This window comes from Alosa alosa, chromosome 16 (assembly GCF_017589495.1).
Source record: "Alosa alosa isolate M-15738 ecotype Scorff River chromosome 16, AALO_Geno_1.1, whole genome shotgun sequence".
Lineage (NCBI taxonomy): Eukaryota > Metazoa > Chordata > Actinopteri > Clupeiformes > Clupeidae > Alosa > Alosa alosa.
Window position 1 is genome coordinate 6,678,512 of NC_063204.1, and position 27,123 is coordinate 6,705,634.

Genomic DNA, 27,123 nt, shown 5'->3' on the forward strand with positions numbered 1-27,123 from the left:
ATTCACCGCCACTCTGTCTTTTGGCCAGAGACCTGGGACTCTGCGCTGCTTCGGCAGGAGCTGAGATCGGATTTGAGTGGGTGGAGGGTGAGGGTGAGGATCACTGCCCAAAGCAAGAAAAGCTAACCATAACCCTCCTCCTGGGGCTGCACTGGCTTTAGCCGCAGCCTTCCAGAAACACACTGCATTGTCTCAAAACTCAGTGGAGCGAGTGCTGGGGTGAGGCAGGGTCAGGTGTGCTGTGCGCTATAGGAGCCTGGACTCAGGAAGTGCAGTGCCACAGTAAGGCTGAGGTTCTAAGGTCAAACACTGTCATCTCACACAGATTTTCACTGGCAATTCTGCCATTAACACCATTGACCTACTTGTAATTCCATGCCTATCATGCCACTGAAAGATTATAGTGTCAGCAAAAGAACTCACTGAACTGATGACACTGCTTGTTTTAATAAACCAGACACTGTGAGTGAGCTCAAGATGGCCCATGAGCATTAGGATAGTGAAAAGTGATAGTGGAAGAGAGATGGGGTGGAATCTGGAAATGACCACAGGTCAGATTCGAACTCAGGTCCCCTCGGCCACTTGGACCCAAATGTGGTACTGGCGCTGCAGTCCAAAAGCTTAATCCATGCCTTACCCAAGAAGCGGAAAGTCCTGCGGACCAGAGGGTTAAGGTAACAGCAGTCTCCCGTCACAATGTTCTTCTCCCGGCTGTCCAGCTCTTTGGATGTGTACTGCATCAGGAACAGCACCGTCTCTGTGACCGTTATCTGGACAAGAGAAGAAGAAGAAGAAAAACACACACACACACACACATTAAATGACCACAGAGAAGAAACGAGACAAATTCCCATCTATTGGACTCATGGGGTGACAACAGTTCACATCAAGGTCATGACTTCCCATCTCTAGGGAGTCTAAGTAGATACACAAGGGGCACAAAGTGGGACGCAACTCTTATTCATGTAGTTATAATTCACCCAGTCAGTGAGGAGGTTTTCTCGCCATGCACTCCACTTTTATTAAACCTGCCATCCAGGGGTGTGCCAATTAATGACACCGATGGTGTAGTGTGGTGTGGAAGGTGTGGTCTGGCGCATGATCCAAAAATCTCTATCTTACACCCTCTCAAAATCATTACGCCACTGACCAAGAAAAACCTGGTCTATAGCAAAAAGCACATACAGTAAAAAGCACTGCTGAGAATGCACTGTCACGAGATGTAAGCAGCCCTTAGCAACCAGTCCCAAACAACTCCTCTGCAAGACAAATATAGATTTTTATTCAGTCATTCAAACATTATTGGGGTAGGCTAAGTGCTGCTTTTTTCAGGCTACATTTTCGATTGTAACTCCTTGTCAGTCAATCACTTTGCCTATGAATTCAAATAACAAGCGAGTGCAGAATGCATGTAGGCTATACTCTGCTAATCACACACAGGATTTAGTAAAGCAAGTAGCCTACTATTTGGAATTGTGCAAGCAGATTCCTTCAGATGGGTTGACTAATAATGACAGGCTGTTTGACGTTCGCTGCTAGCTCTTAAAGGAAATGCCAGATGTCATTCTCATTGGTTTAAAGGATGTTACTGATTAAGAAACATAAGAACAAGCCTTTTGTGCCCAGTGCCCACCGTTTGATCACAAAATCACGCTATTAAATTAGCGAATGTGGACTGGACACGTCTTAAATGTCTTTAAACTTTGAACCTCTGACCAGACATTTCAGATCGCCAAGATAGGGCCCTAGGTCTCGCAGTTATCACAGCTGAATGGCCAAAACGGTGACACTGTTTGTCATAGGACCGTCGGAAGGTGTTAGGAGAAACATAAAGTGACATATGAATAAACAAATGTAACATACAAATACACCACCACGTAAAAAATACAGTCCCGAGCGAAGATGAAGATGCATCTGACAAAGATATAAATGGCTGTGACTTGGCTGTGTGTGCCATTCATCTTCACACCATCGAGTGTATTTGTGTTCTGCACTATAAATGTGCTTCTAGATAACAACTGTGACTGACACCTCTTCCTTTTTTTTTCTGGAGCGACTGTCAAACAGATTCCGGGGTTGATAATCTGTTATGTAAGCGGTGGTGTGATTTCGACAGGCAGCGATACGGAGCCGTCTCAGCAAACGCCATCTGTAAGGCACCTTCTGGGTGCAGCAAAACATATTGGTGGGAGATTAGCTTGGCTTACGCAGTCAGTTCATATTACTGAGGCAATGACGTGAGACAAACACACAGGTGTCCGGGCATTCTCACACAGCACACAGGTAGGGATGCTGCAAGATAAAGCCAAATGGGAACCACACACACACACAAAGATACACAAAGGCACACACACACAGACTCTAGCCCCCCTACATACACTACCGTTCAAAAGTTTGGAGTCACTTAGAAATGTCGTTGTTTTCATTATTAATGTTGTAAATGACTGTTGTAGAAAGAAATGGCTGATCTTTAATGCAATATCTACATAAGTATACAGATGCCCATTATCAGCAACCATTCATCCAATGTTCCAAAGGCATTCTGTTTACTAATCTTAGCATTTTATAAGGCTAACTGAGAAAACATTGGAGAACCCTTTTGCAATTGTATAAGCACATAATGTAATCTGAAAACTGCTGCCCTGATTACAAAGCAATACAACTGATCTCAGCTGGTATTATGTCTGTAATGGAGTGGAATGGAAATTCCAAACTCCAAACTTTTTAACGGCAGTGTACACACATAAACAAACACAAACATAAAACATACAAATACAAATGTACACACACACACACACACACACACTAACTTCACAAACTCAAGTTTCTGTCGTGTCGGAATGTGGTATAAGTATGCTCATTACAGCACCTCAGACAGCATGTCACACTCTACATATTGCTGCAAACAGGGTGTGAAGAGCTTTAATTAGAAAAGACATTCACAGTTCAGGAAGGCGACAGGAAGAAATCGGTGGAAAGGGCGCCGTTCATTACTTCAGCCGACGGATGAGTAACCCTAGTGTTGCTCTGAATGCAAAAACTATTTTGTTTGCTCGCACAAAACACAAGACCTCACCAATTTGAAGAGCTCACTGCAATACAAGAGCCCACACACACACACACACACACACACACACACACACAAAGACACAGACACACACACACACACACACACACACACACACACACACACACACACACACACACACACACACACACACACACACACACACACACACACACACACACACACACACACATACATCATAGCTGTTAATGTTCCACTGGGAAGCACACCCCCATTTACAACCCCATGCCTGCACCAGTAAGGGGCTGTTATGTCCTGCACCAGATTCCTCACCTCCACTCCACTCTCCTCAGCACCACTGGATGAGCGGCATCTGCCAGACAGATGGGCCGCCACACGACACGCCATGCGTGCGGACCTGCAAAAGCCTCCTGTCAGACACTCACACCTGAGACCCATCCACACTGACCCCTTTGGCCTCCCGCATTGCCCCCCACCCTTCCTCCCTCTGGCTCTCCACCTGCTGGGGTTCTCAAAGTAGAAACCCCCCCCCCTCCATCGAGGGGGTCAGGGACCCCTGATCCCACATCCAGCACATGCTTACAGGCTAGGCTGGGCTCCTGCGCCAGGGGAGCACTTTGGTTAGCACTGTCGGAGTGATTTATTTAGCGCAGCAGTCAACCAGTGCAGAGGGAGAGGGGGGGAAGGGAAGAGGGAGAGAGAGAAGAGGCGAGAAGGCTAAAAAATGTACTGCACTACACATGGCCATCGCAAGCTGAGATACACTGCACAACAAGTGCAGCTAAGACTGCTGTGGGAGAGAGAGAGAGAGAGAGAGAGAGCTATGACACATGCACAGTTTGCACACTACATCACACACACACACACACCCACACACACACGCACGCACCATGCCAGGGCCCGAATGATCTTTTTGTCTTTAAGGGGGTCTCTCTATCTCATAAAAAGTACAAAGACATATGTACGCATGCATGCACATGCACAAACACACATACGCAGACAAACACACAAGCACGCACACACACACACACACACACACACACACACACACACACACACACACACACACACACACACCCACCCACACACATAAACATAAACGTGTGCACGCACACATGCACACAATTCAAGAATTTCTCAGAATTATGAGCAGGCAAGATGGGGGTGGGGTTGTATAAAATCAATTTTACATGTGAAATCTATCATGTTTTAGTACTTGTTGTCTAGCAGATACCAGTGAGAATTGAGTGTGGATAATGCAATTTAGTGAGACAGTTAGAATCATATAGGCCTTTCAGCGTGATTTATTTTTGTGGAAAAAATGTGCTGGACTGGGCGGCGGTCATATTTTGTACCGCTCTGCAGTACATCTAGTTTATGGCTTTGTTAATCAACATAGAAGAGGTAAGGCGCAAGTTCAACAGCAAATAGGACTTTTCCGCACGTATCAACCCATGTAGGCTAGCCCAATGAACGCCTATGTAAATAGACAAAACATTCTCATCAAAGCAGGGTAACTTCTTCAGACTTGCGAGTGCTGTCAAATCAATCGTATGCGGTTTGCTCATATAGTCTAGTGGTGTGGTGGTGAAGTGTCATCATGCTGCGTTCAAGAGCGTAGGGTAGGTCTACGTCCTGTAGTAGCCTATATTTTTAATTTCACGTCTGTAATGGTAAGAGATCGCACAGGGATAGATAATGAGCGGTTGTTTAAGATTAAATTACAATGCCAGACACCTTCAGATATGAGAGACCCCCTCAGATTTTTGACTTTGTTGCTTTCATGGGAGCCAGTCCTCACTCTATGGGAGCTCGGCTCCCTCTGGCTCCCACATAATTCGAGCACTGCACCTTGCACACATAAGTAGAGATTCACACAAACAAAATACACAGAAACTGGCACAGAGAGGCACACAAAAATGTGCACACTTGACTACATACACACACACACACACACACACACACACACACACACACACACACACACACACACACACACACACGCACGGCACAGATACTCACTCTCTGACACAAACCCCACACATAAACACGTGATGATTAACATGTGAATTCATTTCTCCATAGCACGCGCACACACACAAACACAAACGCGCACACACACATACACACACACACACACACACACACACACACTACCACCATCACCACCCCCACCTCTCACAGTCCTCCAAACAAACCAAAAACAGCCTCAGGCCTTCTCTCTTCTCTCACGCATCACAGAGGAGAAAGAGAAAGAATGTAAAAAACGGAGGACAGATAAAAAAGAAAACTAGGTTATGCGCATCCAGAGAGGAACGCTAGGAACGCTAGAACCCACATCCCGTGAAACAAACATGGAGCACCATGTTCTAATGCTTCTACTCTTCCACAGCTCCAGCTGCAGTTGTGCTGCATTATAACGCCTTGAAATGCACCACATAGGAGGCCTGCACTGTATTGTATAGCAGAGTATGGTGCACAAACAGTGGCCTCAGCCTCAATATCTAATTGGATTGGAGGCAAGCATGCTAATGCGCTAACCATGAGATGCTGAACTGGATGGTTTCTTGGTATTGTATGCCCCCAACGTTGTCTTTAAGGCAGCGCTGCCTGGAAGGCACTAGGGTTAGGCATGGGTTAAGGTTAGGATTAGGGTTAGGTGCCTTTAAGTCAGCGGTGGCAGCGCTGCCTGGAAGACGACGTTGGGGGCATAAAACACCATCGAGTGACTGGATGACTGACTGACTGCAATTACATCTTGCCGTCCAACCATCACCATTAAAAGCGCAGAGTGATGGTGATCATGCCACTAAATCTGAAATGGACCCCAGAGGGAGGGAGAGCGAGAGCTCACACCTCAGAGACACACACCTCATGTCATCTCATCTCCACTCGTTCGCCTACTGCCCCGTCCCTTGGTGCATCGCAACTCATCCTCTCCTGAATCATCATGCATCCACTGTTCCCTCTCTCCATCCGTCACACCCTCTCCATCAGCCGCGGCCTTATGCACACATTAAACTCCCACGAGTCCACGCATGACAATCCCATTTGTGAGCTCGGCTTCTCGGGCAATCCTCAGATGACCTTTTGTGTGTGTGTGTGTGTGTGTGTGTGTGTGTGTGTGTACACTTGCCTATGGCTGTGAAGTGTTTACTGTGTGTTTGCACACAGCCCCCAACCCCCGCACGCCCCCGTCAAGCTCTAAATGATGTATGTACACACACTGTCCATCATCAAAACACAGCACGAGGATAAGCTGATTTGTTTGATGGTAAGAACAAAAAGCCTTGTCATTACCCTGTCTGATGTCAGAGGTTCCGGCTGGATTTAAGGCTCTCTTGCCCCAGACTCCCTTAGCAGAGGCCTGTGTGAGGGGGTGTGGGGGGGTGTGGGGGGGTGTGAGGGGGTGTGGGGGCCGGGGCATTAGATGTCCACCACTTAAACCGAATGGAGAGATGCTAACACAGGGCGGCCACGATGGTTGCATTAGTAGAACACGTCTCACTTGGATCTAGCTAGCACTGACCAAAGTCTGTGAGTTCATTAGGAGTGGAGAGAGAGATAAAAAAGAGAGATGGATGAGAGGGAATGAGAGATAGAGAGAGAAAGAGAGGAAGAGGATTGACTTATCCCATTGTCATACAGCTGTCCTATTTACTGTGCTATTGTGGATGTGACTGTTTAGCGTGCAGGGAACACAAGCCTTTGCTCATTTCAGGAACTCATTCATCTAAATGCTTTGAGGGGAAGAGTGTGAGAATATCACACAGCCAGAACAACCACAGAAAACAGAATATTCCAACACCACAAAAAGACAATTATGGACTGGTTGCAAGTGCATGTAGAGTTGAAAAAGAAAAATTTGTAGTACATCCTATTATACCATCCAAAGGGGAGCTAAAAGGCCAAATATCCTTCAGCACGGCAAGAAAGTTGTCTGCGAAGAAATAAAGCTTCCTTGAGGCTACACTAATAGGCCAAAAATCGAAATATTCACTTCAAACAAGTCTTTTTAATGTTTGACTGGAGAATGGTCATTGGAAGTCATTGGCCTTCCCCAGAGCTTTGCTGCTATTATTAATTGTTAACTTCCGGGAACTCTTTGAGGCTTCCATGAGCCGCCATTGTTGGAAAAAAATGGAACATTAGCATCAATGGAGTTGTCGAAACTCTACCTTTATATGGCTCTGGCCTTCCCTATACACAAATGGTGTAAAGACATCTCAAATCAGCATCTACATGTTGTTTCATGTGCAAATGCAGACGAGTCATTTCTCAAGGTTACAGATATATCAACAAGATTGCAATTATCTCCCACTACAGCCTATTCTAAAAACAGCCTTACTGTACTTGTTTAGAGTATCTCCTTGAAAGAATGAAATGAAAATAAACTGGCTCAGTCTCCTGCAGCAGGCTAACAGGGTTGGAATGCTGATATGCTGATTCTTTTCAAAGTAACTGACAGAGGAGACAGAACTGGCGAGACAAATTCAATCATCTTTTATGGCCACACACTTAAACAGCGTTTTCACTTCTGCTGACATTGTGTCAATTCCTTTACCTTCCAGTTGATTTTGTGCCAAGCAACAATCAATGCAGAGCGTTACTTCAGTTCAGTTACAAACGCATACAGTGGTATACACATACCCTCTGCTGGGTCATACAGTCTGCAAACAAGTAATGAACATGTGTGTGTGTGTGTGTGTGTGTGTGTGTGTGTGTGTGTGTGTGTGTGTGTGTGTGTGTCTGTGTGATGTGTGTGAGTGTGTGTGTGTGTGTGTGTGTGTGTGTGTGTGTGTGTGTGTTGTGTGTGTGTGTGTGTGTGTGTGTGTGTTTTGTGTGTGTGTGTGTGTGTGTGTTTGTGTGTGTCAGTGTGTGTGTGTATGTGTCTGTATGCATGTGAGAAAGACAGAGAAGTATATGTGAGTTCTGAATTCTGTTAATATATTCAACACAATGAAGCACAGCAAAAACAGCCCCCCCCCTCGTCTTCCCATCTCTCTCTCCCTCTCTCTCCTTTTCTCTACCCCTCTCCATAAGCATTTTATCTTTCCATTAGGATTACTAGGCACAGAAGCTGCAGCAGTAGACCCTCTGGGAAAAAGGGGGAAGCAGAAGAAAGGAAGGGGGCAGCTAATGGAGAGCCTCAAAGAGAGCACACAAAACCCTGGGACAGAGCGGAGAGACAGAGAGAAAAGGAGATAGAAAGAAAGAGAGAAGAGAGAGAGAGAGAGAGAGAGAGAGAGAGAGAGAGAGAGAGAGATGGGGAAAAAGGAGGGTCAAGTTCACACGACACACACACACAGTGGCACACACGGCCACTTATTAACGTCCCATTGGCAATGAGGCCACAGAACGTGAGAGAGCATTACTCACAAGCCACAGCCACCGCCACTGCCCGCTACTGCCCGCTACTGCCCTACTAATGTCACATGTCATCACTCTGATGAGTGAGGGATAGATAGATAGATAGATAGATAGATAGATAGATAGAGAGAGAGATAGATAGATAGATAGATAGAGAGAGAGAGAGATAGATAGATAGATAGATAGATAGATAGATAGATAGATAGATAGATAGATGGGGGAGGGAGAGAGGGATAGAGTCAGTGATGGAGGAAGGAAGAGAGAGAGAGAGAGAGGAAGGGAGGGAAGGAGAAAGGGAGTAAAAGATGAAAGGAGGGAGGAAGAGTTAAAGAGAGAAGACCAGACTTTACTTTCCACGCTCATTCGCTCATATCTCTAATGTGATAGAGAGAGAGAGAGAGAGAGAGAGAGTAGTCTTGAGGGAGACAAAAAAAAGAGGGGGTTGGGGATGTCAGACCCAGCACAGGCTCCTTGCCCACCACATCTCCACGGCCCCAGATGGACATCACCAATCCGTCAGTGTTTGCCCAGCCTGGCCTAGCTGTCCAACTCAGGGTCAACACCAAATGATATTTGTGTAGGCTCCAGGGTGCAGGCAACTGAGGGGAACGCTGGATCCGCCGCATGTCACCATTAAGCCAACTCCCAAAAACCCAGGGGGTCCGTTGGCCAAATCACTACCTTCGCCTTGAAAGCCACGGAGCACTGGCTTTCATATCTCGTAAAAAAAAATGGCCGTCATGTTTCACGGGCTATATTAATGACGCAAACTCATCAAACAGTGTTATTGAAGCCCTTTTTAAGGTGGGTATTGAGCGAAGGAAATATATGAGAGAAAAAAACCTTAATCCTTTGAAAATGATATCCCCTCATTCTGAGTGCAATGATTTTCTTTGCTCAAGGCAATGTCTCCTCATCCGCACTTATTACTTTTTCAGAGTGAAGACCAATAACGGTAACCCTTGAAGCATTGTGTGAACTGCAATGCTAATCATTGAAATGTATGATGTATTTCCTCTTTATAATAAAATTATTTAATAAAATAATAAAATAAAGAGAATTTACATAAGGGCATAAATAAATTAGGCTTTGGAAAAACTTAAGGATTCCCTTGCCTGACCTCAGGGTTAGGGGTTTTCTAAGAGAATGCCTAATGCTAAGGGTATTTAAAAGTGCAATTTCATTAAGTATTTCTTCTTCAACTTAGCACCGCCCCACTCTGCATACTTCTGCTTCAATCCCTCTTCTCCAGCAGCAAAGAGCAGAGGGGAAAAATAGGCTGCGCCATGCCCCAGATGAAATGACATCGTTCAAGAACAGGGCAAAAGAGCTGTGAAAGCCAACACATTGGACCCTATTCAAGTATGAAATCCTGAGGTTAAGCCATTTTCAAAGTTTCACATCTTTTCCACTGTTTTACCTTCACTCTCCAAGCTTGTACAGTACTTTGGAGGTTTTTTTTTTTTTACAGATCTCTTAATGTATTCAGCCTGAGCAATCACACCACTGGATTCAGTGCTCCTCCCACATCCATAATTCAGACAGACTTTTTACAGTGATGAGACACCCTGTCCCCCAAAAGAACAGCAGAAGGCTTTAAACGCTCCACTCCAACAAAAAAAGGTCGCTGGCACCAGACTACTCCAAACAGCCACAAAGAAGCGCGTGTACTGCCTTTCACACAAAGTTGGAGAATAAACAGCGCCTATGATTGCACAGCGGCGGCGTGTGCCAGATGCAAGACATGCAACATTCTTGACAAGCCCCTACAGTGGTTTCCATGGAATCGTTTCCAGTTTGTTGCCTCTGTGTCCCGGAGACGATAATCTCCTTTAATGGAAGCCATGGCTTCTCCTGAACCTACGTCTTTCACTGTACAAAGCCAACCCTTCTCCCGCCCACTGATTAGGAGGTCTAAGCTGTTAGCAGTGCGGATGACATGGTATTTTAAAAGACCTTACAACACTGGCTTCATTATGGTAATAACGCTATTACTGCAGATGCTTGCCATGCAGCATTTTGTCCATAGTGAAAGGCAAAGAGTCTTTTAGAAAAATGGTACTGTAACTAACAAACCATTTATAGAGGTAAAATGTCTTTACCTACAACTAATTAGTTTTTGGAAATGTTCAAACAAGACCTTGACCTTGGGAGTGATGAGCACATTTACAGCAGGAAGGCTTTCAGAGGAGAGGCCGCATAAATGGATGTAAAAGACTCTGGGCCGTGTGTGTGGATGTTCAAAGAAGGCACTGATGATTGGCTCAAAGTTGAAGGAAAGTTAACCATCGGACACAAGGCGGCAGGCTCAGGTTCACCTTAAACCACGCATCTTCTTTAAATGCCTAGCTCATATTTTTAGGAATCGGCCTGAATACACCTTTATTAAAGGTTCCTCTTCAGAGCAGTATCTACAAAGGTTACAGGTTATTCTGGAGTCTTTTAAATTAAATAGATCTTCATGAAGGGTATTATCTTCACTCAAGGGTGTTAGCAGTATCAAACTACAAGAATAAATATGAAAATTCTCTGAGTTTTCCAGTCAGTATAAAATATGTTTGTCAAATGGGGAACAAAAGGTTTTTTGGTGGGGAACAAAAAAGAGACATTCAAGATCTTAAGAACAAAAACTAGGATTACCCTTTCCCCTTGTCAAAAAATCGCCTTGGGCTCTCCATGGTGGAGTTCACTTTATCATAATTATTATCAAACATGCATGGCACATTTTTCAAAAACTAGAAAAAAAGAGACAGAAACTCATTACAGAGACTTAACTTCAACACAGTCATAAAATTCATACCGGGTACTGACATGGAGCCAATATGTCTGGTGAGAAATGGAGCATTACTGTAGCAAAATTAGATTTTTTTTTTTTCAAACTGAGACTTGGCCTGCCAATATGGACAGTGGGGATTAAGGGTCTGCGATCAATGCTGTCCCATTGGCGCCAGGGAGTTACTGCCGCTGTTTATCTCTGCACTGAAACCATTAGTGTCTGTGCCACCACACAGTTAATCACACCTGCTCAAGTGTTCTGTGTTAAATGGCTCTACCTGTGTGTGTGTGTGTGTGTGTGTGTGTGTGTGTGTGTGTGTGTGTGTGTGTGTGTGTGTGTGTGTGTGTGTGTGTGTGTGTAGTGTGTGTGTGAGTGTGAGAGAGAGAGATGATGTGAGACACAAAGTGAGACACAAAGTGAGACATACAGTAAAGTGAGAGAAAAAGTGAGACAAATGCATGGTAGAGAAGAGGTCGATTGTGCTTGTCCAGTCTGCCTCAGTCTGTTTCACTTTAGAATGAATCATTTTGGTTACCAAATGTGAAAAGGGGAACAATGATTTTTCATCCTGGGTGTGTTTAAATGGGTTTATAACATATGCACAAGCCATTATATCAGTGCAAAAATCCTTCACATCTATCAATCTTAGTCTGCCAATTAAGTGCATGTACAAGTGACACCGATTATGGGCTGGTAAAATTTGTATTATTATGAATTATGTTACATTGTATCCTAAGTACAATAGTCTTATGTTCTAATATGCAAACGTGTGTATAATCATTACTACACTTTCACTTTCAGTAACACGTCACTACGTTTTTAAAGCATTCAACTGCTTCCAGTCTGAAGGCCTCAGTACATATCATTCATCAGACACGGTTCATCAAACTGCATGTTAAAAATGCACACCCTAACCACAGAAAAAGCATAATCACCAAGGGCTGTAATGGCCACAGCTGACCGGCACTCACACAGAATCACATCATCATAACTTCATAGAATGCCTCATTCGCGTTTCTGTTTATGTCAGTGTTATGGTCAGTGGACTGCATAATTGTACGCGGAAGAAGACAGATGGGGACATTCATTCTAAAAAAAAAAGAAAAAAAATTGCATAGAGGAGATGTGTGCTTGGTGAAGTTTGTTTTGGCAGACTCGCTGATATGGCCACGTCGATGATGGGTGAAGCCAGCCATTATCAGTCAGGACAGTGTATACTGAACTTGAGCGTGGCACTCCGCGTGTTTGCGGCTCTATCTCTCCTGCCTGCCCTTCTGTGGGAAACCTGTATCAGCCAGTCACACACAGGCCTGACTGCCAATCAGAACAATGGCTTCACAGCCGCAGGGAAATCACAGAGCAGCAGATTTATTTTAGATTGACCAACGTCTCCTCTGTTGACACCTGTTTTATTGAGGGTCATTCTGAGGCTGTGTGTGCCTGTCTTTGTGCATCTGTGACTATGTGTGTGTGCCTGTGTGTGTGTGTGTGTGTGTATGTGTGTGTGTGTGTGTGTGTGTGTGTGTGTGTGTGTGTGTGTGTGTGTGTGTGTACGTTCCGTAATGTTATCATCCATCTCTCTGAGACTATTTCAGGGAGCAAGAGGTATTTTTTATTGGAAAATGTGCTCTGCTGGTTGTTACTCCTAAAATGAAGTCAGATGAACATTCTTCTAGTGGCTGACCCCTTCAGCTGACCCTAAAAGCTGGGTAAAATATATACATTCCAATGACCTGAGGCTAGAATAACCGAGAAATCTATTTTCTGAATGTGACTTTCACAAAGTCGACTGAGATGACATTGTCAATCAAAGATTTTTATTTTAAACCACAACTAGGGCAACTCTATTGAAACCCCAGCCGTCTGAGAGTTATATATGAACTTCTCACTGCACTGGAATAACAATGGCCAACGGTGCTGTACTATAAACATTCTCTAGAAAAAATACCATAGACAAAAACACCTCAATCAGACTAACACATTATTAAAAGATAACATACACAGTCTTGAATGATGGACAGAAACTGTCCAACAAATGTTGCAAATCTTATAAGACGTTGTGTAAGTGCTATTCCTGGGGGCAGTGGGGCAGCCGTGGCCTACTGGTTAGCACTTCAGACTTGTAACCGGAGAGTTGCCGGTTCGAACCCCAACCAGTAGGAATGGCTGAAGTGCCCTTGAGCAAGGCACCTAACCCCTCACTGCTCCCCGAGCACCGCTGTTGATGCAGGCAGCTCACTGCGCCGGGATTAGTGTGTGCTTCACCTCACTCTCACTGTGTGCTAAGTGTGTTTCACGGATTGGGATAAATGCAGAGACCAAATTTCCCTCACGGGATCAAAAGAGTATATATATGTATACTTATACTTATATTCCTGAGACCACATACAGTGACTCTCCAGTGCAGAAGACAGTACGGCACCTATAGGGTGTCTCTGAGTGTAGGAGGCATTCTACTGGAAATGGGCTGCTCTGTTCTTGCCATCTGCCAGAACCTGGGGCACCTCTGACCTCTGACTGAGGTTGCAGTAAAAAACCCATACACTTAACCCATTGTGACCAATAACTGTGTGTTCTTTCAGCTTAGGCGAGAAACAGGTTGGTGCTTGCGTTTAATTTGCAATCAATGCTCCCATCAACAACAGTTACTGTCACTGACTGAGAATCATCACTGGTGGTGTTCATTAAGACAATCATCACGTCTCCTGTTGGGCACATCTCAAGACAACGCTACTGACATCTGACATCCATCCAGATACTGACTCAGAGGTAAGAGGGAGTGTGCGTGACAAATACAGACAGAGACAGACAGAGAGAGAGAGAGAGAGAGAGAGAGATAAATAGGTTCTGTGTTTGCCTTTATCTGCTGCAGGTACAGCTGAATGAATAGAAGGTTCACATTAGGCATCATTTTCCCTAATGGCACAGAGTGCCAAACATGCAGCACAAAATGAAAATGAATAGATTTCATACATTGTGGCATTTTAAATAACAGCATCACTAATAAAACCATGATGAAATACATCAGATGTGGCGTCATGGAACTGCAGCCCATGACAGATTGCCTACATGGCTTTAAGGGAGCATTTTATTATAAGCATCAATTCAGAATTAAATCACGGCATCTCTAAATGGCAACAACAATACCACCTGCACGCAAAGCATTTAACTCACCGATTTGCCTCAAAAATGCACGTTAGTTAAAATAAGTCTGACAAATGAACTGAGGTTTAATGAGTCGGGTTCACCATGGCATCATCCAACGCCATGGCGTGGAAAAGATAATGCGACTACCATTGTCAATAGGGGAAATTGAAGGCTTTTAAATCACGGCATTCTCCACACATTCTTCCCTCGCATCAATTGCACCCTGCACGCGCTTCTAATAAGCGCTAAACGGAGCGGTCTTGTACAAGGCAACTGAAACAGAAACTGGTGTATCGACTTATGACTACGTCCATTCATCTCCACACACGTTCATTCATCCTGGCGAAGTGCGGAGTCACCGTAGATCTGTGAGACCAAATGACCAAGCTACCTGATGAAGCCCGTGCTAAAATTCAACGGAAATTGTGCATGGTGATGTTTCTAAGCATACAGAGCTTTATTTCATATGCAAAAGCCTGTTTGACATACCCGATTTAAGTCGTACACAGACACTCACTCACAGACACATACACCGGTAACTTACCACAAGAGTCGGGACACCTGCCACCACCGCGTAGAGAAGGACAGGCGGAATAGCGCTCGACTCCTCGGGTCCGAGGTAAGGCTTCGTGTAGGCACTGTCATAGCAGAAAAATCCTTGGACATGCACGTTGAACGTGTCGGTGTACTCGAAGTAATATGCCAGCATGACCGTCCCCGCCATAATCACCAGCTGAAAATAAAGCATGGTCGTCAAATATTGGGGAAAGAACATTTAACAATCCACTTTTACAAGGAAAGCAAAATCAGCGGTCCGCATTCCCCCTCTGTGTCCTAACGCATCCTGGCCAGGAAACCCTCCATCTCCACGTTTCGCTTGCATTTAATGCTCTTTGGAAAGCATCGGAGGGTGGAATGAGAAGAAGCGCTCAGTCGCATGGCACTCCGCTCAGCCGCTTCGACTAGGATGCGCGGAGTGGAAAGGGAGCAGCCAAAGAGAGGGGGCGCGGCACTCGCGTGGGTCTGCGTATACGAGAAGTGGGGCCGCTATTCGCCCACAGCAGCGAATGATGAGGCATGAGACGGACGGCGCCCAGGTTCGTGCATCTGTGGACTGCACGTAACGAACGACTGAGCAACTAGTCAGTTTAATCACTGAGCTCTCTCCGGTATGGCAGCAACTAATCATCCCCTATTTTTTCTTAACCATATCCACGTCTGCAATGAGTAAAGGAGACACATTTGCCACATGTACATGTAAACTAGTTCATCTTTACCAATTACATATAGCACTTTGTCCAGTCTAAGCAAGGTTGCTTCCTGTCAGTGAATAACTTGTGACTCTTCACTTTAATGTGGAATCATGGTGTACAGCTAGCTACCCTTCACAAAATGTAATATCATGGCCATGGACGTTGTGGAGAGATGGATGGATGACTTTGAGCATGACTCAATGCTGCATTAATGACATGGATATGGTCTTGCTCAGTGTGTCTGTTTTGATAATCCTTTTGGACTGCTCAGATTAAGCTACTACAAATGTAACACCAATAACAGGAATCAGCCACAGTGCACTGTTGCACATATTAGAAGAACACATTTTAAGATAAGCCAGAAATATCCCCCAATAATAGTCCCTGCATCTGATTAACTGCACCTTGCTTTGGTTCCTTTGGACAAAAAAGGCCTACTTCACTCTTATCGGAATCATCCTCCCCTGAGTTTCTCCCAGATCCTAATTAATACATTTCTACGATCTAACTCTAGCTCTGTATTGTGTAATTAATGAATCCGTGGTGCAATCAATGCAGAATCAGATATGGAGCACAAATGGGCTCAAAAAGACCATGGTGCATTAATACAGTTTAAGTCGGGCATAATGCTCTTTTTTTAATCGAAACTCCATTATACACGCAAGGAGGAGTTCTATTAGAAGACAGTGACAGATTTGCAGCAGCTAGATGTGATGGAAAGAAAGTGATTAACGTGATAGGAGGGTTTTTTTCACTTGATAGATTCAATTAAATGTCAAAATGCTGTCGGTTTCGAGACAAAGGGTTTGACTCAAACAAACTAGGTTAAGCCTCTGCTTACTGTGCTTTAATACAGATGTCCATCAGCGCATTACAAGTCTGGGGGTGCATAAGGCCAACTCCATTCTCTTTTGGGGGAGCTACAAAGAGACAGAATTTTGCACTAATGTATAATGGAGCTGGTGGAGAAGCGGCATATTGTTTCATTTTGTGTATAAATACTCAGGGAAATGACAATAAAATAAACCCAGAATCTAGAAACATGATGGAACTCATGAGTTGTGCAGATGCAGCTCGGGGGAATTCTATAAGTCCCTAAAGATGTCTGTATGAACATCCAATTTTGAGAGCATAAGTCCTAAACCGATTGTTTTCACAACAACCTTGACCGGTGCTGCAGCCCATCTGTCACAGTTGAAGGTCAGACTGCAGTGGTTTTGGTAAGATATCTGTTTGCTTGCAAGAATAATAAATCTTTTGAAATATCCCAGGATTATGCGATTATGTCAAAATATCAAACCAAAGATTTATATTTGTTTTTTTTCATGACAAGATAAAAGGATTTTGCATGTAGTTTCATCATCTTGGAGTCAAGACTGGGCAAGAGTCTAAATGAGTCACACGAATGTACATGGTGTAACAGTGAGTTGTACTGGTGCGCCATGACATCTCCTTTTGGTTGTAGTGACATATCGGAGCACAGGGAATTTCCCTACAATAAAACATAAGAGCAGTTTATGCACATACCGTTTATCCTTGTCCATACATATGACAATACTGAAACAAATTAATCAACCTGATACATTATATAAGCTTGATTCAAAGTCTATAACTAGATTATATTGATAAATCTAATCTAAAGGATTTCTTGAATTTCCCCTAGGGGATCAATAAATCTATCTATATATCTATCTAAATGCATTGCTATTTTCAAGTGTAAAACATTGCTCATGTCATTGTTCATTTGGACAGCAAAGAATCCTAGATGAACATTTTGTTGTGTCAGCAATAACTACAGCATATGCATTTATGCAAACTAATCTGCTTCCATTATACTCAACAACCTTGAATGTGCCCATTGTTATACAGTGATTTATACAGTTCCTTTAACGTGGCTGGACTGATCACCTGCTTTATTCAAATCACAGAATAAAAACTGGTTAACAATGCTTCACCATGGCCTGACCACTGGCTGGAACTCTACCAAATCAAGGCCATAATCATACTCATAATCTTTGAAATATTAATAAAGCCGGACTTGTGCATCCTGATGAAGCCTTTCATCTCCACTCCACCCAGATGTTCAGATTAATCTGGTGAAGCCCCCTTTTCGGTGGAGCCGAATGCCTGATGAAGTGATTTGGTCCATGTTGGATGGGGCGTTCAGCATCTGTTTGGTGCCGTAGCCAGACCGAATGGCAGGACTTGTGACTGGGACTGGGGCATCTGTTATTTACTCCACGGTGCCTGTAGTAATTTGGTCTAGTGCTCATCAAACAGAGGAAGTAAACAACTGTGTGCACCTGGCTTGTCAGATGCAGCTTAGGCTCATGTTTGTGAATGGGCTGCTTTCCTGAATAAAAAGGATCTACCCAGGGAATCAGCTGCAACAATATACCTGTACTTATCTGCAGACAAAAATGTCATTACATACAGTTATGTAAAAATTATTTTTTTACATATTAATTATTATATGAAAAATTTACATGTGAGGCATGTCTTGACAAAAGTGTGGCTAAACAGTGTGTACAATGTATACTGTAATTCTATCCAACAAAAACAAATATATTCAACTGAAAAAAGGGGGGGGCAACCTATGAAGACAGAATCTGCATTGAAGCCAACCTTTTCAGAAGGCATCTCCCTATCAAACCTTCCTAATGTGGGAGTATCAGCCATCTTGAGTCCTTCCTCAAGGAATTTAATGAGTTCAGAAATAAAACAGAAAATATCAAATCCAGCCATCTTACTGATGGACTGGACACACACTCCCTTAGTTTCATAGAAATTTCATTGAATACGCTTGACAGTCTTGTTCACACTGACAAATGTTCGTTTCATAAAAGGGGTATATACTGTATATATATATATATATATATATATATATATATATATATATATATATATATATATATATATATATATGATCTTAGGGATACATACAGAGAGCATACTATACATGTTATATGAGATACATACAGAATTACTCATTGAATGTTTTAAAGCAGGCAGTCAGCCAGAGCTATATGTTGACCTAGATTGGGTCACTGCGCATGCTGCTCTGTGGTATAAGAACCTTGTGAAAATATTCAGTGTGCTTCCCTGTGAAACTACTTTACATCCTTTTGGTTTGTGTGGTTGGCTCTATGTTAGCTACGAATGATTAGATGTATGAATCATCGTGAGGCAATGACACATTTAACGTTACGAGAGAGCATGGTTCCCTAAGACTCCTTCCAGACATACCACACTGTATGCGGTTCATTACATCAGCGCATCTAAATAAACAGTCCTTATTAAAAAGGGGGAAAAAAACACAACCGAGAGCAACTTCAAAGCAGCCGGCTCCAAGCTGCTGTGCCTTATCTTGTGCACCACACTTCATAAGAAATTCATGCCCTGTCTTCAGCGTACCCGCGAAGGTTTGAAGACATCCTGATTGCTTCTTTCCCCCTCTCTCTCTCTCCCCTCTCTCTCTCTCTCTCTCTCTCTCTCTCTCCCTCTCTCTCTCCCTCTCTCTTTCCCCTCTCTCTCTCTCTCTCTCTCTCTCTCTCCCTCTCTCTTTCCCCTCTCTCTCTCTCTCTCTCTCCCTCTCTCTCTCTCTCTCTCTTTCCCCTCTCTCTCTCTCTCCCTCTCTCTCCTCTCTCTCTCCCTCTCTCTCTCTCTCCCTCTCTCTCCCTCTCTCTCTCCGTCTCTCTCTCTCTCTCTCTCTCTCTCTCTCTCTCCCTCTCTCTCTCCGTCTCTCTCTCTCTCTCTCTCTCTCTCTCTCCTCTCTCTCTCCGTCTCTCTCTCTCTCTCTCTCTCCGTCTCTCTTTTCGTCTTTTTTCTCTTTCTTGAATGGACGTATTTGTGTCAGGCAGCAGCAGCATATAGGGTTCACAAAGGGTTGCGAGAAACAAGGAAACTGTCCATCTAGAAGTTCCTGACATCCTCATTGAGCAGCGATCCTGTTCACCCTGTACCATCAAGATAAGAATTTTCACACAGGTTTTTTAAAAAATAAATAATAAACTTTTAATAAATAAATAAATAAATATTTTGCCGCCAGTATTGCTGACCCAGGCTGAAATGGTACTCATGAGGCTGCGCTTGAACTTGGACACATTTTGCATTTACTGTAATTATCATGTTTCATTTGCATTAATAATGGCTACTTTCACTCTGGGTCTGGGCTACTCAGCAGTAACGCCTGTAGCAACTGTAGTTTTTAAACCACACTCATCCAATGTAATTTCAAAAATGTCCTCTTTTATTTTATGGTTGAAAGTAAATTATGGAATTATGGAGCTCGGCAACAACTAATGTTTAACTAATGTTTATGCCACTGTCATTTCCAACCTACCATCATACTACAGCCTGAATTGCCAGATGAATTATAAAAACCCTAGTTCTATGCAAAACTGGAGTGAAAAAGAAGGTTAAGCTCTTCTGCATACACTTTCATTAATAATACATGTTAACCTGCCAAACACCCTTAGTATATTCCAATTGTGTTTACCTAGAATACTTGGCATGCCTGTGCTCAAAAGAAATGCATGCTTTTTGAGCAAAAGAAGCAATGGCCAAATGTATGTGGAGAGACACTTTGGACATTTTGAAATATGTGAGCATTCGAACTAAAATTGTGACTGATGGAGCTGCTATCTTCACATTTTATCCTGAGTGTGTTGGAGTCCCATCTGTCCCTACAATCCATTATTTGGTCTGCAAAAGGCTGATGGGCCAATCTGTGTTGAAATGCATAGAAAACTTTCAAAATAAGAAAGAAAAAAGATTTACCAACTGTTAGAGTAAAAAAAAAAAAAAAAAAACACAGATAGAGAGATCTGGACAAACAAACAAAAAGTGCAATCCTATACCCATTATTGCAAAACTCTGCACAATTACTTGCCATCAGCCAGAAATAAACTGGGACAAGTGTCCAAATCCCAACTTCGAAAGTCATCTCCAGGCCAAAACAAAATCTGGGAATCGTAAATGGTTTTCACAGCTGAAAATTTGTGATTGGCTTCACTCAGTTTTATCCAGCTGACTATGACACAGTTTTACTGACAGTTAATTAGCTGAATAATTTATGCCTCCTGCTAATCATATTTGTGCGATATCCAGCACGGCCTCATCTCCACTCTGTGCATATCAGCTCTTCACCACACAGACAAGAAATCTATCACATTTGACACATTTGAATTATCTTCGGCTAACATTAAGGGTTAAGGGTAATGGAATCATGTACTGTTTCACATACAGAAGTACTGTAGCTGTCTAACATGCTCTTTTGACATGTAGTCCAATCAGCAGAAGATACATCAGAGGATCGATGTAAAATAATACACACTTGTTATTCTCTGGGCAGTGATGATGGACGCATTGTGAGACAGAGATGAATTCAGTGTCTGTGTCATCTCCTCAGCCTTACAACAGTATCACAAATCACAAATGTGGATACACAAAGTCCTCACATACTATACCCACCTTTCATCTGCTCTAGTCATCCTCACCACGACACCATCCATCATCCCAAGTCATACCTCTTCCATTTCTCTCCACGCCAGGGATGGGCACAAATACATCAAAATGTATTTCCAAATAAAAATCAAATGAAAAAGCTTATCAAAATAAGCTACAAAATACAGCAGCCAAAAAAATGTCTCAAAATAAAATACAGTATTTTTGTACTTTCAAAATACTACAAAATGCTTTTTTCTAAAAGCCTTTTTCGTCTATTCCTTCACTTGTACACTACCTTGAAAAACATCTGAAAGCAAGAGACTCCTTCCATAATCAGTCAACAGATTAGATATACTGACCCCTCATGTTAGACATCCCAATATAAACCTCTGCCCTGAGAAATGTTCGGTAACTCAAGAAACCCTTCCTTAAAGGTGCCCTGCCACACGTATTTCATTACTTTGTGGTAATGTCTGAAGTTTTACCATGGACTCTGTAACATTTTTTGTGGAAAAAGTGCCTTAGTTACCTTGTTTCAAGCAATTCTAGCGTGGTATAGAAACCTGCAGGAAGACTCGGCTCGATTTGCGACAGTTCTCATTAATATTCAACGAGCTAAGCTGCTTGACTGCTTGACCGCTATTGGTTTCGTCCATAACATGACAGCTGTTATCAACTAATTTTAGCTTCATGGCTTCAAGTGCTAGCAATGTCCGAATGGGCATAAAACCTGCTAGGCTAGCAAGTGCATTAAAGGGACACCAGGCAACGTTTTCGTGTTAATTACTCATCTTCGTAAGTCGGTATATGGTTAAATGACTCATTACAGGGCGAATTAAGACTCTCTCGCCCACCCCTACTGCCTGTAGGAAGAATATCCCGCTTGCAAGTTCAGTGTATCGTACCCGGCGACCGAAGCAGTTTCAGTTTCCATCCTGCATCCACAGCACAGAGGGAGGCTAACGAAACGCTAGCGATTGTTGCAAACGTGTGTATAATGGCAGAGCCGGCGAAGAAGCAGCGAAAACCCTTGACGGATGATGCAAAGAAAAGGAAAAGAGCTTCAGACCGAGCGAGGGGGAGTTTCGTAGAGAAAAAGCATCAGGCTTGCCTGGTGTCCCTTTAAACCTGTATAACACAGCACTTCCTTGAATTGACAATAGCGTTTTACTTACGGACTGGGCACTGGTTAGCCTGGAGGACCAGACCCAATCTGAAAGATTAAGAGTCTGGCCATGAATAACGTAATGGCCCAACTCGAGGGGCGGCACCAAGCATGCATTTGAAAATCTCACTGCACGCAATTAGATAACACTATACGATCAATGTTAACTGACTGATTCCGGACATCGACGCAATTGGATAACACTTCGTCTGTCATCTGTTTAGCTCGCCTCTGGCCCACCCATATCGGATACACAGATATGATTGGTTCCCCACGATACAATGGGCGAAAGTTACGTGCATCATTACTCGTTGCCAGAGTCTCTCGCTGAGCAAACCTAGCCTACTGCGCCAGGCTTCAACAGCAACCTTTTTGCGAAGCCTGTGGCATTGTTCCAAAAACTAAACTGAAGCCTTTTGATCCTGAACTCTGGGTTATTGGGCAACATGCATTGATGAAGTTCTATTTGCATAGCACACAAGCCTGTTGACGTTCAGCCACTCTTGCATACGAAAACTGTCACTGAGCTAGACGAATTTTGTAGGCACAGTCTCAACTGGGCAAGCTCATGAATAGTGATGAGCTCAGTCAATTCCACGTCAGACTGACCAGCTTTGTAATAGGCCTGATTTCTCCGTTTATTTCTTTTCAGTAGCTAGAGCTGACAGAGGGGTAGCGGTTCATTTTCACATTGACGACATCACAAACACATATGGACCTAACATATTTTTAAAAAAATACAAGTAAAAACGATTTTGTGTGGCAGGACACCTTTAAGTATACTTATTTACTCTACTGGTGTAATAGATTGCCCACTATGAATCAGTGACAATAATTCAAAGACAAACAATCCAAATAGATGATTTATTTAGAAATTTAAACGAGGTAGCATTTTAACCTTTTAAGTTATTTAACACCATCACTACCACACTTATGGTGAGTTTCATCACAGTTGAATAATTTTGTATACACCTGAAACTGGTGTGTGCACTACCTCTATCAATGTAAATACAAAAAAAATGCGCGTTTTGTGTTGTGATGACTAATGCAATGTGCATGCCCATAGCAAGTGTGAAACAGCCCCAAAATTCCCTAGTGGACGAGAGCGGTATCACAGGGGCTTGACCATGCAAGGGTGCCACAGACAGACAGAGACATAGATTTTGTGCTTTATAGATAGATAGATGTCATCACAGTGTTTCACAAAGTATTTTACAGTATTTTGAAAATACAAAAATACACAACACTGAAGTATTTTGATACAAAATACGAAGGCATTTTTTCATCATCTCAATAAAATACAAATTACAAAATAGTATTTTGTATTTTAAATACATGTATTAGAAATACTGCCCATCCCTGCTCCAGGCCAACACTCAAAGCTCAAATTTCTCTGTATCAGGCTGATAAGTATTGTCGCTTCAGTTCATGGAACCCCCAGTGCAAAGACAGCCATGCATGCCACAATTAGAATGCACCATATTGGATCTTGGGTACACGGCATGCCAGGGATACGTAAAATGGCCTTTATTTCTCACAGGTATCCTAAAGAATACCAATAAAATGGTACACCATGGGCTTACACTCATTAATTACCCAGAAGTGCACACAGCATATTGTCATTGTGCCAACGGAAAGGAAAGAAACTCAGCCGACTCAGCAGAGTTCCTCCGTAGTGGCATCCTCCACGCAGGTTTCAGAATGAAATCGGCCAGAAGGCATAATCACAAACACACACATTTCACCCAGTGGCAAAAGTCATAATGCCATCCATCAGGGAAGCTTATGCAAAACATACAGCATGGTCATTAACATCTTATGCTCCATATGGTGCTAAATAACTTTTCTTAAAATAGTTATATATATAGATATATATACTTATTCTTGCACTGTTGCACTGTTGGACTTACTCATTTGCACATCACCATGACCACTATCACCATTGCACTATCACCATGACACTCACTCACACAGAGCACCTTACCTTACCTTACTATGCACAGAGAATCACAGGCTCAGTCCCTGAGTCATTGCAAGCGCCTCTTGATTGATTAATCACCACTATGTGGATACTGTTTTTTGAATTGATTTAGATTAAGTGTTAGTTAGTATAATTTGAATTTTAGTATATTTAGTATATTCTTTATCTTCTACTGTCCTTATTGCTTAGTTGTGTCTTGAGATCTATCAATCTATCTATCTATATGTTGACTTTCTTAAGATGAATAACACTGATAGACTGTGTACAGTGTCAGGCAGAGGCAGGCAGGGAATATTTGGTCTCCCTTATTAAGCATACATGCGTGAGAGAATGAGGCTTCAAAGGCTATTGTATACAGCATTAACTCAGTTATGTGGGGTTGGCTGGGATGAACGACCGGACTGTTCCATCATTAATTCATCCACCTCATGGTTCTTTAAAGTGAATTGTGTGTATGGGAAGGGGGGGCATCTTGTCTTTGATTTAAAATGCAGAGCACTTTAATGGCACTACTGTGAAATACTGTGAAGACAACTCTACATCTGTGTTTGTGGGACCGTGTCTGCCTCAAGATGATTTCAGGGCATGGGGGAGGGGGGGCAGGGGGTTGTGCATATGCTGCCACTTGGCTCCAAACATTTTTTTTTGGGGGCACTCATATCTCCCCCTGTGCTCTAGTTTATATTCTGCTCGTCCTTTCTCTTGGTGTCACCCAAAGTGCAGCCATACCCACAAAGAATTCTCATTACCTGCCAGCCACATCCTTTGTCATGAGAGGAGGGATAAGAGCTTCGCTCTTTTGTTCGGCTAGCCATGGGCCCTGCCCTGACCGCAGATCCACTCCATCATGACAGTCAGATGTTGCATGAGATTACCAGAATGTTCTAAGTGGCGCTCACTGGGTTAAAGAACAAAAAAAACAACAACAAAAAATCACACAGAGGCATGGAACAAAATATTTGTTGTGAAAATTAGTACCCCTCCATCCTCTCCCCCTCCACCTCCTGTCTGCTCACCACTCTTTTTTCATCTTCTGGGCTAGATAATTCTTTCTGCTCTCTGCAAAGCCCACCACTGGTGACATTTACAGGCCATGGGAGCCCACTAGACACCAGGGAGAAATATGTGCTGTGGGATTTGAGTATGTGAAATGAGTTTTCCGTTGGACTAGGTAGAGGGACTCGGCCTGGTCAGGTAGAAGCGAGGTATGGTGGCTTATGTTGTGGAACTCCTCAGTGGACAGTTTATTTCACACAACGTTGTATATGTTTACATAAATCTCAAGTGTTACGAGTTGTCCGTGAGCAAACTTTTCAAACACACACGTCATTCTTTATCCACAGAGAATATACAAACGTATACTCCAGGCCAAATTACTTTCCTTCGTACACATCAGCGTATGAAAAATAGATGGAGTAAAATTAAAGCAAGTTCATGGAAGTGCAAGAAAATGAAATAACGTATACAAATTTGATTTAGTAATCCATTCGTGCTATTTTAACATAAACAGGTCTCTCAGGTCTGCAGACGGTACAAGCGAGACTCGCACCAGTGGTTTGTCAGCAACAAGGACCTCCAAAACAAACCTCTCGGAGGCCCTATCAAATCATGAGGGAGTTGGTGTGACTGCCCACAGTGGTGGAGGAGACGATAACTCACTTGTAATGCTGCTGATTCAGTTGCTCATAAATGTCAGCAGGAACTTGCTATAAAGCGACGCTTGCCCTGGGTGAGATTTATCAGAAACTACAGTTAGTGCCAGGATAGCGACAGCCAGAGTCATTTTTAGCCACAATCTTCTTGCTGTAAGACACCATTAGATGCAGTGCACGGTGAGACATTAGTGCTTCTGTGTGGTGGTGTATTGCTGCTATTCATAAACACGGAGGGTGCTGTGTCTAAGAAAAGAGAGACGAATGAGACAAAACATCTGTACATTCGATCTGATAATGACGCTCCAAAAAAGGCATGTTAACATTGCGCCCCCTAATGGCTATTAGTCAGGGAGATGATTTTTCTAATTAGAATAGCGGGTCTTTCATTTGCCACAGATCATATATCTAACCATGAGAGTAATGAATAGCAGCAGGGAACAGCAGGGAACAGACCACTTCAGTGAGATGTATTGAAAACTCATGGAGCTTCTGTAGCAGCTCTGTCTGATGATGGATACTTGGACCTGGACCTCCAAACAAAAACGCCCGGTGACAAAAATCGTTTGAGTCAATGACGGTGGCCATCTCAGATGTGAGCGCCCAAGCAAAGGGATCGTAGCAGAATACAAATATTTACCGGCGGCATGTCCTCTGATGGCGTTGGCATCGCAAACATGCCAACTCATTCCGGGGGGCTAGTGAGCGCCTCTGCCCAGCCAGATTAATGAGAATCAGGCCGGTGGGAGCGATGACTGGGCATTTCATTAGCAGCTGAAACACAAACAAGTCTCTTTCCCACACAAGCCCTTCTGCCTGCCTGTCAGATACCAGGCTGGACTTCATGCCCACTATCCACTAAAAAATTGCCCAAGCCCAATTTCATTATTATCATTTTTTTTAAAGGTTCGGTCGAATAATGCATTAGCGAGGCAATAACAGTAAGCTATGTATTGATCCAACTCAGCAAACCCATCTGACAGTGGTTTTAATGAGGCAACTTGTCAATAGTCAATGTAGACCATGGATTTGTTAACATATAGATAATTATATCTACTCATTAGCTTGAGGTTAACATATAGATAATTATATCTACTCAGTTTGAGGTTGTTGACCTTCCACAATCGTTGTTGTGTTAACATGTAAAGAACCAAATGCTCAGTGTGGTTATTGGTACACTAACCGAATTTCGTCTGCATGCATGCAGTATTTAAGCACAGGATATAGTGATATTTGAACTGTGAAGCCTAACATCCAGGCCTTTATTAAGCCCACCAAAATA

General features: G+C 43.2%; 1 protein-coding gene across 3 annotated transcripts in view; it reads right to left on the bottom strand.

The window, feature by feature from the left end:
- plppr5b (phospholipid phosphatase related 5b) overlaps positions 1 to 27,123 on the bottom strand; it is a 68,461-nt gene that overhangs the window by 30,257 nt on the left and 11,081 nt on the right. For 2 of the 3 annotated variants that reach the window (XM_048265838.1, XM_048265837.1), the window contains exons 3-4: positions 14,887 to 15,075; positions 638 to 770 (exon numbers count right to left, since the gene is read on the bottom strand). In XM_048265838.1, coding sequence (XP_048121795.1) covers positions 638 to 770; positions 14,887 to 15,075 — 322 coding nt within the window. Of the gene's footprint in view, positions 1 to 637; positions 771 to 14,886; positions 15,366 to 27,123 lie in introns of those variants that run through there. The other variant, XM_048265839.1, reaches the window with a different exon arrangement.